The following is a 15,375-nucleotide window of genomic DNA, read 5'->3' as shown; positions in this document are numbered from 1 at the left end:
GCACTATCATATTAAGCGTGGCCAGTTCCCGAATAAATGAATAAATGTGTAAAGGTAAATTAATATATAAATATATATACTTAGCAAAATGATTGTTTTATTATACATATAAGTACATGTCAGCTTAGAGATTTGTTGGCTAATTTTACAATCAACGAAGCGTTTCTAGCTTCCGAATGCGTGTTATGTTTTTTATTGTAAGGTTGGCAGTGTCTACACTGCGAACAAACAAACGCGAATTATACGCGAACTTCATATCGGTGTTCTGTCAAGATGGTGCGTCGGTCGAAAAATTTTCGCGTAAATTATTATAGACGTAATATAGCATCGTAAATGCAAAAAGTTGTTGTTTTTTGTTATTAAGTTGAATCAAATGTTTTTGAAATGCGTATTAAAAACGGTAGTTGTAGGTAAAGTTTTACACTCTCTCTCTGTAAATGACCTAATATCTACCTATTAAATGTAACTGTTGTTAGTATCACTTAAACTGGGCGAAGCCCAACCAAGTGCCGCCAAAAAACAATGTACCAATGCTACTCTAATTTTTAGAATTCAATAAAATGCTGGTATAGATTACGCTTAATTCTATAAATGAAGTCAAAAAATGAATCAATAGTACCCCCATACTTGTTGCCCGGATCATGCATCCTATTGGTCAGTGAATGTTTCTGATAGTTGGTTGTGTATGTATTGCAGAGGAATGTAATATTTTGTCTTGTATTCCTAGTCGGCACAAGGAATTTAATAGTGGGAACAATGGCAGGACTGTAAATTAAGTCGTTAATGACTCTGTGTAACACAACCAGGTCTTACATAATTCTCCTTTCAGACAGTGTAATAAGATGCAATTTATTCATGAAACTGACATAATTAAGGTAATCAATTGGAATTTTCAGCTTTAAATTTACATACCTAAGAAATTTTTGCTGAACTCTTTCAATATTGTTAGAGTGAACTTTATATAAAGGGGACCAAATAGGTGAATTATATTCCACTTGACTTCTAAATAATAAAATATAGGGGGTGCTCATACAATCAAAATTAAAATCAGTTAGTTCTGCAAAGGAAGCCAATCTTCTTTAAAGCCTTATTAGTCATTGTTATATAAGCCAACAGCATTCACGCCTGCCTTCCAAAATATCAAATTGACAAATTTCAATCAGTGTTTAATGTAGCAGCACGGCTTATACCGTGGTTTCTAAATATTCGCACATTTCAGAACACCTTCGTAACCTTCACTAGCTCAAGTGCCCAGAAATAATCCGGTACCAATTGTACTGGATGGTGTTTAAATCCATGGTCAATGAAATGGCCCCACCCTCTCTGAACTATGCGTCCCGGAAAATACTGGTCTGAGGCTGTCAACTCTTAGATCAGCAACATCATCAGCTATAGGCAGACTAATGGAACCTTAGCGCAAGCCAAATACTAAGTTTGGTGATCGCGCTTTCGGAGCATCTGGGCCGAAGGCTTGGAATAAACTCCCTCCGGAACTAAGATCCATAACAAGTCCAACAGAATTCAGGTTTAAACTAAAAACTTACCCTTTTAAGCTGTCATACCCTTCAGATTTTTTCATTCAGACTGTTATTAATCTTTATTTTGATTTTATATAAATAAATATTTTAAAAGCAACACAATTTTAAAAAATCATTGTATATTGCGTAACACATTCCGTTTGTTTTAAATTTTGTTTTTATAAAAATATAGAAAAGTAAAGGTTTTATTGATAATGTCGGTAACTTGTCGTCGTTTCCGAGCACGACTGCAGATCACCAATGAACGTTCTTCACAACGAGTGTACATTTTTTTATTATAAATGAACTGTGATGAAATGAAGACAATTACCCCGACGCTATCGATAAAACCTTTGTCGATAGACCGTGGTAAATACCATGGCCTTATAAAATAAAAATGTTTTCATCAAAATCTCCATAAAAATATAAGTAAACAATAAGGAATCTTCCAACCACGCCATTTGACAACAAAATAAAACATTTTTTTCTTAAAATGCACCAAATTATTTTTTTTTAATACAATTTCAATTACAAATAAATGACCTACTAAATTCATTAAAATGAACGTCAAATCAATTTTGTGTTAATTCAATGTCGTCATGTTTGTTAAACAACGAATTAACTATAAGCTATCAAAAAGACGCGACGACAGAAGAATTCTTCCGAAATCGGTGAAACGAAAAATTATTAAATCTAATATATTGGTCATAAGACAACCTGATTATTGCATTTTATCAGGTGCTTTCTTTATTTATTTCACCAATCCCATTTGTAGGTGAGCGGCTTGAACTGCCAGAGGTCTGGGTGACCCACGTGGGGTGTGGTTTTCCCGAAGTCCACCTCACTCCAACGGAAGGGCGGCAGGCCTCGGGCCGCGTTGTAGGTGGGACCAGACACCGACAGGAACTGGAAGGTGGTAGCCAGGTGCGTGCTGGTTATCTTGGCATCAGTGGCTCCATGCGAGCGGTGGCCCAGCGCTTTAAAGGGGTATGTGCCTGAAATCAAGATGTTCAAGGTCAGTACCTATAATCGAATAAAGTGGAAGATACTTAATAGATAGATTAGTCAGTACTTTGTCAAAAAGATTGGAGTTCGATGGGAAAAGTTCGTCAATCTCTGTGGACTCATCGACCCCTTGCCTTACATCGCAGTGGGAGGATTGGATTCTTACTTCCGTCACTCCTGGACAGACTGACCCATCCACAAAGATTACATAAACATTGAGGAAACATAAACTTTGTTGAGCTAAAAAAAAAGTTTACTACACTTTTTGGTGGCATACATTTGTTTCATACTTATTTACGTTCTTTCGGGCTTCAATCAGACTTTGCTACTTAAGGCGAAAGGGTTGGTGAAGATATTGTTGATGGTGTTAGGTAGTATTTGAGCACGTTGGCTTAGAAGACGTGAAACGAAGTAATAATCACGTTAGGTCCTAGAACACTTGATAGTCCTGCCCCTTTTAAGTTCCTAGTTAACGGCCAACTATTATTCATTATCAGAAGAAATACCTTTTCAGTACAGCTGTTCCGGTGTCATAAATCATAATTACGGCTCTTCAAACAATAGTTGAAAACAAATTATCATAAGCAATAATTAGTCGCTTGCTTATTAGCTCAGTGATCTCAGAGCACCTGACCAGACATCAGAAGGCGCGGGTTCAATTCCCGTCGGCGGCATTTATTTTTACTCAGGAGATATTTTCAATTTCTATGGATATTTCAAGCGACTAATTATTACTTATAATAATTTGTTATCCTTTGTACTATGTATAATAAACCTTGTCTTATAAACATTGGTTTATTTATTTATTAATCTTAAGTTAGCTCACATCTTCGTGTGTGCTAATAGTTTTATAAACATGTACATTGTTTGGCAGACATAATCTTTCTTTAAATATTTCAATAAAGTCACAAAAAAGAAACATTAATAATTGAGATAGACATATTTTCTTAATTCATTTTTGAACTTATTAATATTTTCTATCACAGCAATTTCCTTCGGGATTTTGTTATAGAGTTGAACGGCCTGGTACATCAGAGATTTTTGGGTGCTTGTTTTTTTTCTTGTTGGCAATCTAATTTGGTTAGAGTTTCTCGTCCCGTGTCCGTGTATCTCGTTATTGTAATTTATTTTTCTTTTCAGTTCCTTAGACATCATCCCTATGTTAATTTTATGTATAAAAATAAGTACATTCAAATACACAGTTTGCTTCACCGTCAAAATATTCAGCTCCTTTAACATGTCTCTTATCCGTGTGTATATGTTGCGCTTAAGTATTATTCGCATTGCTTTATTTTGCAGTATTTGCATTTTTTTCATTTTCTCTTTATTGCAGAGAAAAAGAATACTTGAACAGTAATTAAAGTGTGGTGATATAATTGTATTGTTTATTATCTGGCATGTTTCTTTATTTACTTTGTTTCTGATTCTACCAAGAAATGATATTATGTAATAATAATAGCTGTAAAGACTAAACTTAAACGTATAAATCTCTTACCATTTGCTTTATTCAAGTCGTTTCTGGCTGCAATAGCATTCTCGGCACTGTAAGGCGGATTGCAGTCACACTTTGAGAGGGGATCATGCATGAAGTCATTGTACCGCATCAGCGCATACATGCCGTCCATGTCCCTGATCTTCCCCTGGTCCCGCTTGAAGATCTGCGCACGGGGGTTCTTATCGTAAGTGAACCAGTCACCGTACTTCTTCACGGACTCGGGACCCCCGCTCATAGTAAAGATGTTGGGGAAGTACGCAATGTTGTACGATGGCCAGTACCCTTGCTTCTTCAAAAGACTTGTCCTGAAATAAATCAAACACAATTCGAAAAACAGAACACAATTCGATTGGTACAAGGAAAGACAGACAGAATAGGGCAGACCAATCGCAGAGAATGTTTTATCATTGGGACACAGGAAATATTGCATGTTTTTTTTAATGGTATAGTATTTTACTGTTAAAATTAAACTACGCGGATGTTATAAAAGCTATTTAACCATGCAGCAAAAATATAATTTTTTGAAACAGCAAAATTCAAGGTCAAGGCAACTTTTTATACCTCAATTCGTCGTTTTGTGATGTATGGAGCTTAATTTATATGAAGCTGATCGTTTTTTTTTTTTTTTTTTCGGTTACATACTCTTTTTTCGACAAATAAAAAAATGGGGTACTTACATGTCTTGCGCTTCGATTGTGCCAGGAATCTGTTCCAAAATCCATAGAAATCCTGGTTTTAAATTTTCAAGAGCTGTTGTTCCGGGAGAAAACTTCTTATAGTCGACAACCATCCACTGGTTATTGTAAGTCCCACTGTTGTACTTTCTGAAAATATCTGTCCAGCTTTTCCCAGTTCCAGCAAGCCTGTTTGCCACCATGCTTCTAACAAACTCCATGACCTGCCCAGTGGGGGAAACAAACTGCCATAAGTCCTTATTGGAGTTTCCTATGGTGGTTTCTTGCGCGACCAAATTAGCCGACGTGATGTAGAAATCGTCTCCAGATGAAAGAACGCCAGGGTAAGAAGAGAAGGACATGGTATGGCCTTTGATGGTGGTCTCTGTGTTGGGGAGCGTTTTGTATTTAAGGACGTATTTCTTCTGAATGCGGAGCATTGATTGATAGCTGAAAGAATCATTCTAGACATTTAAATTAGGTCGGTACATGCACGGTTTTTAAGGAAACGAAAACAGCCCACCTACTAAAATATGCTATCCTATTTGCTTAATATCAACGGTACCACCTATTTTTTTTATTGAAATTGGCAGGTTGTCATTATTTAAATCAACAAATTACTACCATCATCGGTCCAACAGACCCTGAAGAGTCCCGATAGCCTCCAGCGAACTTATTTAAATTCCTCATTTATTTTGCCCTACATGCTTATAATATAGGAACTCTGTTACAGCTGATCAATCAGATTAGGTTTGTTAATAATGTTTGCATATACGCAATCTTACGTAGGTTCGGATAAGTTGAAAAAGAGAAAGTGTGAAGAAAATAAGTTTTTAACCTGTTCCAGGTCTCTTGAGCCACGAACACATCAGAGCCATCTGGCAATATCTTGATAAGGGCCGAACAGTGACCAGTGCCTGCCTCGTGATCTTCACCCATTGCATCGAAGAGGTCTTCCAAATCTCCCTGCATGTTGATGGCCCTAAAATTGAAACCCATCGATTGGTCCTTACCTTAGCTAAAACAGTGATTTATGATGGATTTTCTTTATTTAATGGACTTTTGTGTCCTGTCTTTTTATGCGTAATAAATGCGATAATTTTAATCTTTTAGGTAAGTACACGAATTTAATGCTTCTAAGAGAATTTTTTAAAACATATTACAATTATATAAATGTAATGTTGATTTCGTTTTTGGCAATTTTTTGCTGAATTTTTATGATTCTGTTTTTTTTATTGCTTAATGTTTGATCGTTCAGTTAAATTTTTATTTTTTTTATTGAGTGCCTTATTAATTTTGAGTGGTTTTTATTGTAGCTAATGGTATTTAAAATTAACTAAAGTGTATAAGAAACATTTATAATGATTTCTTAATGAAAGTGACTTATTTATGAAAAGCTTCAATAGTAAATCGCTTTTATTAAGAACTATTATCTTTTCAGTGGTTTCAATAAATATAAAAAATTATTGCAAATATATTGCCACTTCATGATAAATAATTTATTTTAACCATAAAGCAATTAATTAATAAATTATTATAAGTAATAATTAGTCGCCTGTAATATCAATACAAATTGAAAATATCTCCCGAGTAAAAAGAAATACCGCCGACGGGAATTGAACCCGTATATTTTTTTTCACCTGTAAACAACCAACTTTATTTTTGTAGGAAAAGCTTTGTTAGTGCTAAATTTCTCACTAGATGGCGTCGAGACATATTATATCTACATTTGTTGGTGAAATATTTTGAATATATAATAATCAGTAATTGTTGATTGAAGAACTAGTGCATATTGAATTATTTGGCGTGTTGGAAATAAGCCGACGTGGCTCAGTAGTCCAGAGCGTCTGACCGGACATCAGAAGGCGAGGTTTCAATTCCCGTCGGCGACATTTATTTTTACTCGGGAGATATTTTCAATTTGTATTGATATTACAGGCGACTAATTATTGATTATAATAATTTATTATCATTTGTGCTATGCGTAAAAAAACCTTGTCTTGTAAACATTATTTTATCATTAAAAAATAGCAATTTGATAATATTAACATGTTTGCCACTCACAAGATATCTTTATAACTGAGTTGTTTATTTGTATCTGTTACAGCTGCTGCATATCCTAGAGCCAAACCCACCAATTGTTTCATGTACAATTTGACCTTCAAAAGAAAAAAAATAGTTTTTTGTTATTGTTTGGTAATATATAAGGTGTAACTATTAGCCATATAACCAGCAGTTCCTGTGTTTATTTAAAATATATGAAGTAATTGATTGAGACCAGATTGCTGCGTATTACAAAAATTAATTTTAATTATATGTATGTATTAAGGTTGAGATTGACGCCATCTATATTATAGAGAGAGTCGAGACATCGTGGGACAAATTTGAAAGCGTGTATATTCATGGCAGCGACGCGACGCACTACGTTTCGTTTCATACAAGCTAGACGGAAAAAAATCACTAAGAAAAAATATTATTTTAAAAACTTTCAACCCAAATTTTCAATACATTCAGATCAAATACTCCCCACAAGAGGGTTCCAAACACTTTATTATTATATAAGAGTTTATTTCCGTCTAGCTTGTATGAAACGAAACACTGTGCGACGCCGGAATTCTGAATCAACATTATATGTAGAAGCTCATAGCTTATTGTAAAAATAAATAATAATTTTAGTACATAAACTTACTGTAGTAAAAAAAAATTAAGGAACGGGGCACTTGGAATAAAGAAACATCAAAAATGTCACAAAAAATTAAAATGACATCTACGAGTTCATTTTTAAGGTTAAGCGCGATGCTCGTTATATTTTAAGTGTTCATAAATGGCGTTAATGAATTTATTTTATTAAAACATGCTTTTTGTGAGGTATTGCTTTACAATAATAATGCAAATTATTTGACATGAATAAATAGTTTTGTCCGTAAAAAAATATAAATAAAATATCGGATAATAATTAATTAACGCCATCTTCGAACACGTAGAATATAACTAGCGTCCCGTTTAATCTTAACCCCAGCAATTGCTAGTTTTTCGGGTACTCTAAAGAAGATTAAGGTTCTGTAGTAAGCTTTTGAAAAGAAGAAGGAGATGGTTAGAAAGGGAGAGACTTATTTTAAATCGAGCGAAAATCTATTGATAAATGTCATAAGTAGCATTTAAAGAAACACTGAGATTTTTTTCATACCTAAAACATGTTAAATAACAGAACCAGGTATTTTTTTATAGTTTTCCGAGTGAATCGAGGAAATTTCACGTAATTACTTTTTAAAATCGGCAAATGTATAGATTTTCTTCAAAAATAACTTATATTTTTTTAAGAATTTAAAGTTCAGGGGAAGTCAGTAATGTTTCGGTAGAAATACGGAATGCGAATTAATGAGGGTAAACTAGCCAAACGCCTTTGAGAGCCTGTGGTCGCACTCTTTTTTTTTCGGCATACCGCTAGATATAATGGGTATATATATATCATTGAAGAATAAGATAATACTAATAAATCTAAATGAAAAAGGAAACAGAACAAGACACTGAAAATAAAAAGATGACCATCTCTTGTCTTGCTGGAACAGCGTCTTCACCACTCGACCATTGGGACCTAGTTATTAAATTACATTTTTTTCGATCTCATATTTTAAAATCAGAATAAACAATATCATTGTGCAACTAATTTTTCCCATATTTTTGGTAGCTATCTTTTTAAATGATCACAAATTACTAACAAATTGGTTTGAAACCTAGATAGTGTCTAGGATAAACAAATCTGATTTTTAGTTACTGGGATACCTTTAGACTTTTTCTAAAAGTCTAAAAGAATATTCAGGAACATTTTTTTCTTTTAACTATTTTGTAGGTTATACCAATGTAATATAAACATAAATATATTAATATTAAAAAGTTAATTTCGACTTATTTTACCTGATACCAGTACGGATCGCTGTCGCCAAATTTCGCGATATTTTCATTCATCCAGCGTTCATTGATGTTTGTGTAGTTCGCAATTCTGTCGCAAGTTTCTTGTTTGTCTTTACATATTCTGAAAAAGGGTTAAAACACGTCTTTACACCCGTTCTTAAAATAATACGCATTTTGGCATGCAAAAAATGTCTGAACGCTGAAAAACACATGACCTTAACGCTATCGGGTTTCCACATTTTTAATGACCCAATCCCTGAACTGCTTGCTTTGCCGATAGAATTATATTTTTGACATACGTAAATTAAGGTTTTTATATGTATATAATTGGATATAAGAACGCCCGAAGTGGATCAGTTTTAGTGGCGTCCACCTGTCTCACTGCCTGATTTACTTTAGTTGACTACCACAACAGGGCAGCATACTCGCTGCTTCGCGTTTCGAAGCGTGATGTCGGTGCCAGGATTTATTTAATAGTTATTCATAGTTTCCATAAAACAGAAAATTACCACATTATAGCACATAAAGGTTCAGCAAATGAGAAATAGTTTAAAAATATATACGTATATGTTTTTGTCAAATTCGAAAACATCGAACGCTAGATGTTGAAAATCATTTGTTTTGTATTTTAAAATCCTTCGATGCCTGGCTTCAAAAATTGTTGGAACCTTCATTTCAGTTTTCTCAATATTATTATTTATGGAGCCATCGTTATAGAAAAGTGTTATTTAGTGAAAAAAATATATATATTTACCCTTCCATTGTGTTCACCCAATACATCCAAATCAAATCATTAGTTAAAACTCCTTCGATTGCTCCTGCTGCAGAGGCCTGCATCTCGTCATCGTATTCTGTGAATTCATTGGCGTACAGCTCCAGGAATGCCCATCTGTTTGACATGAATTCATTATTATGATACACTAACCTGAACTCATTGGGGCAGCTTTATTTTATGCTGACAATAAGGATAAAATTAAAAGTGTAAGACCGGTCAGTGGCGGAGTTGGCATCGCGTCTGGGTCCCAGTTGACCGGGCCCAAGTGTTAGACCCATTTTTTACCAGTCAGTGTCCGAGTTGTTGACATCGTGTTTGGGTTCCAACCAAGCCTCGTGAGTCCAATAATTATTTAGGAACTATTCCTCGACTGGCCAAGTCCTCCATCACGTCATAATCAACATTTTCCGATTACTGTTGTGATAGTACGAGATTTTCAAATTATTGTCAGGTTATTCGTAACCCGAGAATGTTTGTATCTCTTTTCAAGAAAAAAAGAATGGATTTGACTTATCTCCCTCCGCCGCTCATGCTCCGACACATGAAGTTTATGTAATTTTCAAACACATTTTTATTTTTAATAAAAGAAGATACAATATAATAAAATAATACATAACAATATTAATTAACTAATTACAATTCCCGGTTAGTGGAGAATTGTTTTCGAGTCTAACTGGGAAGTTAGTCAATTTCCTAATTTATTTATTTTTATTATTATTATTATTTATTTTTTTATGTTCTCCCATAATAAGCAATTTCTTGTGTGTATGGGATGAGGTATGATTTGTTCAGTTTTTTAGATTAATTTTATTTAGTAAATGTTTTCAGTATATTTTTTAATTGTGTTTTGATTCTTTGAATCTATCATTAAGTGATCTTATATTTTCTGGCATATACATATTTAGTGACAACAGGCATAATTTCCTCTCATTAACAGTTTTTATAAAATAGTACGGCATAATTTAAATTTAAGGTTTTCATATTGTTTTTTCACTGTTCTGTTTACTACGTTTTTTGTGTTCTGTTTACTAGGTTTTTTATTTTATGAATGCAATGAATGTTTCCTTTATGTACTTCTATTTCTAACATAAATTTATATTAAAACATATAAATATATATATATAAATATATATATTTTTATTTTTCATTGCATTAGAATTTTTCTTTCTTTTCTACTAAACTTTTGCATTTCGTCGAGTTTTTGGTTCATGTAAATGCGCATTTATGCAGTGGTGACTTGTGGCCGTTTTACATGACACCTTTTTTCAAACAGTTTATCTAATAGAGATAAAAAAGGGGCGTATTCTATTTTGGTAGAAGGTACCATGAGAGATGTGTGTTAGGTGAAAATTTTGCTTTTTGGGTGTTTTATTTTTTAGTTTTATATTTAAAATATTAGTAAAAATACTACAATATCTATTTATTACTGATTGTGAATCTGTATTACAGTTAGGTTTTGTGTATTTCGCTTGTATGTTTGATGATTTGCATTTTATTTCTGCCATCTCTCATTGTTCACGTAACTATATTACGCGAAAATGTTGCATTTTATTCATTTTATATTTTAAATATTAATTAAAACTTTAAGTATGAACTACAATATGTATTTATCAGAGATGTGCAAAATGGGTACCCAAAACCATTTGAAATGCAAAATGGAAATAGGTCAAAACTTTTCCATTTGAAAATGCAAAATGCAAAATGGGTTTTAGAAAAGCATTTCAAATGCAAAATGCAAAATACCTATTTTCAAAATGCATTGAAAATGCAAAATGGTTTTTCAGGTCAAACAGTTAAAATAATTATAGAATTTTCAAACAATTTTGTCATTTAATAATGGACATCAATGTAGAAAAAACATATTACATGATGGTAAATCCAAAAACACCACGACTACAACCACAAAAAATTTGCGCGGGACTAATGTTGCCAACGTAAAAACATAGAAACTGCTATCTAACATTTAATATTAGGGCCCGTTCCCACTTCCGTTTTCAAATCGGAGGCGGGTCCCGTTTTAAAAACGGATGGCCACTGGCCCTGTTCACATCTCCGTTTTAAAAACGGACCCTACTCTACGAAAAAAAATAATTGTCGATTCAACCAAAACATTTTATTTTTTCGTTCTTCAGTAGACGATCGTGCGCAACGGGCGACGATGAAGCTCTTGTTGTCATGTGGTACTTATTAAAAAGAAGGAAAAAAGTGAAAAGAAAATTTTGGGTACACCCAATCATAGCTGAAAGATTTTCTATAGGAATTTTCCAAGTGTTAATTGGTGAGTTGAGAAGTGATGAACTAAAGTTCTTTAATTATTTTAAAATGTCTATCACTTCCTTTAACCATCACATGTTTTCATCGTGAGGAAATCACCTCAAGGGCGCTTAGTGGCTTAAAAATGTCTATCATTTCCTTTAACCATCTACTAGAACGAGTTTCAGAGAGCTTAACATTTTAAAATACAAAATTGAGAGAGTGCATTTGTCCTGAAGAAAGGCTATCGATATTTTAAAGTAATAAAACAATAACAACTCAAATATTTTCTATTATGTGTTTATTGAACTAATTACGCTCTTTCGTGCATCGTGCATCTCATTTAAGCTTTAAAATTTAAAAAAAAAGAAAACTTTAAAAAATTAAAAAAATAAATTTTGAAACAATTTGATAATTTTAATCTAAAAACGTTGTGTACAAGTGTTTGGTTTTTATTTAGTTAAAATAAAATATTGTAACAACTCTTTCTTCGACCAGTGGTATTAAATTTTTGGGATTTATTTCCTTATCCATTATTGTAGTTTTGATTTATTTACTTAAAAAAATAATCAAATACAACCACGCAGCGTGCCTGCTTCCTTGCGACTAGGAGCGGGCGGAGAGGGGTCGGGGTGTGGCGGGGACTCTACCGGAACGACTAGAGACTAGACGACAAGTTGTGAACAGCTCCATACAAAACTATGAGCGAGCGAGTTCCGACACGATTTTAAAACGGACGCGCTGCGCTGGTGATCCATCCGACAAAAAATGTCGGATCTGTTTTAAAATCGTGTAGGACAAGTGTGAACAGCTCCATACATCCACTACAGCCGCTAGGGCACCCGTTTTTAAAACGGGACCCGCCTCCGTTTTTAAAACGGAAGTGAGAACGGGCAGCGTCATGGCCCCATGTTCAGTACCTATTTGAATCAGTATTTTTTGTAATGGTATCACTCAATTGCCAGAACTCCTACCAGGGAGCAACTTGACAAATGTAAATTATCTCTCATAGCGAGGTTGAGGACCGACAGATATTTGGAGCTTATGAAAAAAAATATGAGTGGAGATAGTAGGAAGAATGTTGCAAAAAAGCATTTAAAATGGAAAATGCATTGAGAAAAGCATTTAAAATGCAAAATGCAAAATGGTTTTTAGAAAAGCATTTAAAATGCAAAATGGAAAATACCCATTTTGCATTTTGCATTTCCATTTGAAATGGATTTATTTGAAATAAAGCACATCTCTGGTATTTATTGATATTGTCAATTTCGCGTCTATATTTGATCATTTGACATTTTGTTGTGAAGAAATAATACACGAGAACTATACATGGGTAAAGTTATCTAATAAAATAAAGGATATCTCTTTGTTACCTTCATATTGTAACATATTTTTTAATTAATTAATAGAAACAGTGTGAGTGGTTTATTTATAGAGACAGGGTTGTGAGAGCTATTGCTTTGACATCTGCGCACCTGTTTTGGTAGATCCATCTCATTTATATCGCACCGATCAAGATACAATGATCAGGTAGGCAATTTTGCCACGGCATAGGAACCTATAAATTACCTGTAATGTATCTTCCTATTGTTTTGAAATCTCGTGTAGACAGTAATCTTCCTATTGTTTTGAAGTTCAAATGTGCAATATTCAATTAATTTCGGAATAAAACTGAAGATTTGTATAAAAATCTAATCCACGCCGCCCACCACAGACACTCATCTTTGCATAAATAGATTGAAGGGAAGATAGATAGATTTTTTTCTATCTTGTAAACAAATAATTATTATTATCACCATGACCGTGTGACGATTATCATGAATAAATAAATTAAATTAAATTTCCTCTCAAGCATTATGTACTCAGTTAAAATAGATATATTATTTATTATCGTCGATGCAAAACAAATCATTGAAACAGCGTAAATATTAACACCTACCCAACTAATGAATATACTTATTGATAAAACGTCCAAATGTGCTCCTACTTGAAATTATCGCACCACAACAAACACTACAATTGATAAGTCTATTTTCATTGACTTATATTTATTTATCGCGTAAAACATTAGCAATGTAGAAATTGATTAAAAAAAAATTCAATATCTTGGTTGATTTTTTAGGTTACTATACCGTTTTGCGCTTTCTCCCCCTTTAACCAACGTTTCAGACAGCTTTGCAATATCCATCATCAGGTCAAATGTAATAACTCTAATTTTTTTATTGAAACTCACTTACCCTGTGTTATTAATCTGGTTATCATAAACTGCTTTAACAATATAATCACTTGGAATCTCGGAGGCATCGTTTACTTGGCGAACTACCAAATCATCACCTTCAATGGAAACGTAGGCGAAGCTCTTCGATTCGCATCTTGTAAATAGAAACACGAGGAAAAATAGGGAAAATCTTCCACTTACACTCAAACTGCGAGAGTCTGTCATTGTGGACAAAGCACGACTTGACCCGAGTACTGAATATACTGAACTAATTGAACTGAATTCAAAGTGAATACACTGGACGCTGATAGTGAGAGGTCAGAAAGTAAGTATATTATATAGTAAGTCAATAAATATATAATCAAAGTAGGTAGGGCAAGATTATACGGTACGTTAACAAAATAACATTATTCACCAAGTCTTGTAATTAAATAAATATTTTATTAGCAATGTCTTGAGTCGGTGACACAAATTTATTTGTGTCGTCGTTCATATAGGGTGCACCAAAATGAAACTGAAGAGATCCATATATATTTATGTTTAGTAAAGTTGCCGAATTCAGTTTCTTATTTAAAACCTAATTTCAACAAACATTTTTTTAATATGAATAATAATAATAATGATGATATAATTTGCCTCACTGCCATCTCCCATGCTAAGGATTTCATTTACATTTCGGAGGAAGAAATAAAATAAAATATGTTTACAATTTAGTAGTTTATAAAGTTATTGGTTAGTAAATAGTGTTTTTTTCTGGAATAATTATAAATTTACACTGTGTTTTTTGTTCAGTTGAGTGGTTTCAGTTCAGTTTGTATTTGGTTCCAGTATATTATCTATTTCGATCTCCCTTTGTATTGTATCCAGCTTTTTATTTGAGATTTAAAATATCAAAATATGTTGTGAGTTTTGGAATGAGAGTGGGAGTGGGATGTTTCTGTAGCTTTTTGCCCAAATTTTGTATTTGTAGTTGCTTGTTGGATATCTTTTTGACCCTGAGGTCTAGTGTTTCTAATATATATATTAGTTGTTATTTCTTGTGTTTTGTATTTAAGAATGTAAATGAGTATTGTTTTAGAATAGAGTTGTTTAAGTGACGCGATGATTTGGTTAGTACTAGTTCTTATAGGGACTTTCAAAATAATTTTCACTATGACTATTACGAATATGAATACCGCAGAAGAGTCCCAACTGCTCCCAACCGTCTGGAGTCAGTGATACTATGGCATCCCCAATTGTGTTATTTTGTGAGGCCGTAGGTATTTAGGAGGAGAAGGAAATGGAAAGGGGAAGTGGGATAGTACTTTGGTCACCAAACGCGGCTTAAGCCATTTTAAGTGAAGTTTCAATTCTGAATGGTGGTCATATATCAGGGCTATACTGGGATTACATCTGGAACTACCATATGTTATTTTTAATGATAAATTGTGAAATAATACAAATTCTTAAACCGGCATTTGAACTCGGAACCTCCGCGAATTGCTATTCAAGAGCCTTTCCCCTCGACCAAGGAGGTCGTCATTTAA

General features: G+C 33.5%; 1 protein-coding gene across 1 annotated transcript; it reads right to left on the bottom strand.

Annotated features, from left to right (window-relative positions):
* Positions 1-2,064: 2,064 nt before the first annotated feature.
* LOC149416767 (putative phospholipase B-like 2) lies at positions 2,065-14,131 on the bottom strand. Its single transcript, XM_089640950.1, has 8 exons — positions 13,869-14,131; positions 9,358-9,492; positions 8,607-8,724; positions 6,756-6,850; positions 5,530-5,673; positions 4,695-5,141; positions 4,018-4,322; positions 2,065-2,512 (listed from the first exon to the last, which is right to left on the bottom strand). Exons 1-8 carry the CDS (start codon positions 14,072-14,074, stop codon positions 2,274-2,276), a joined length of 1,689 nt encoding a protein of 562 aa, XP_089497076.1. The 5' UTR covers positions 14,075-14,131; the 3' UTR covers positions 2,065-2,273.
* Positions 14,132-15,375: the final 1,244 nt, after the last annotated feature.

The sequence above is a fragment of the Hesperophylax consimilis genome, chromosome 16 (genome assembly GCF_061612785.1).
Source record: "Hesperophylax consimilis isolate HC1 chromosome 16, BYU_Hcon_1.0, whole genome shotgun sequence".
NCBI classification, from domain to species: Eukaryota; Metazoa; Arthropoda; class Insecta; order Trichoptera; family Limnephilidae; genus Hesperophylax; species Hesperophylax consimilis.
The sequence above is the reverse complement of the archived record's forward strand: the minus strand, read 5'-3'. Positions and strand labels throughout refer to the sequence as shown.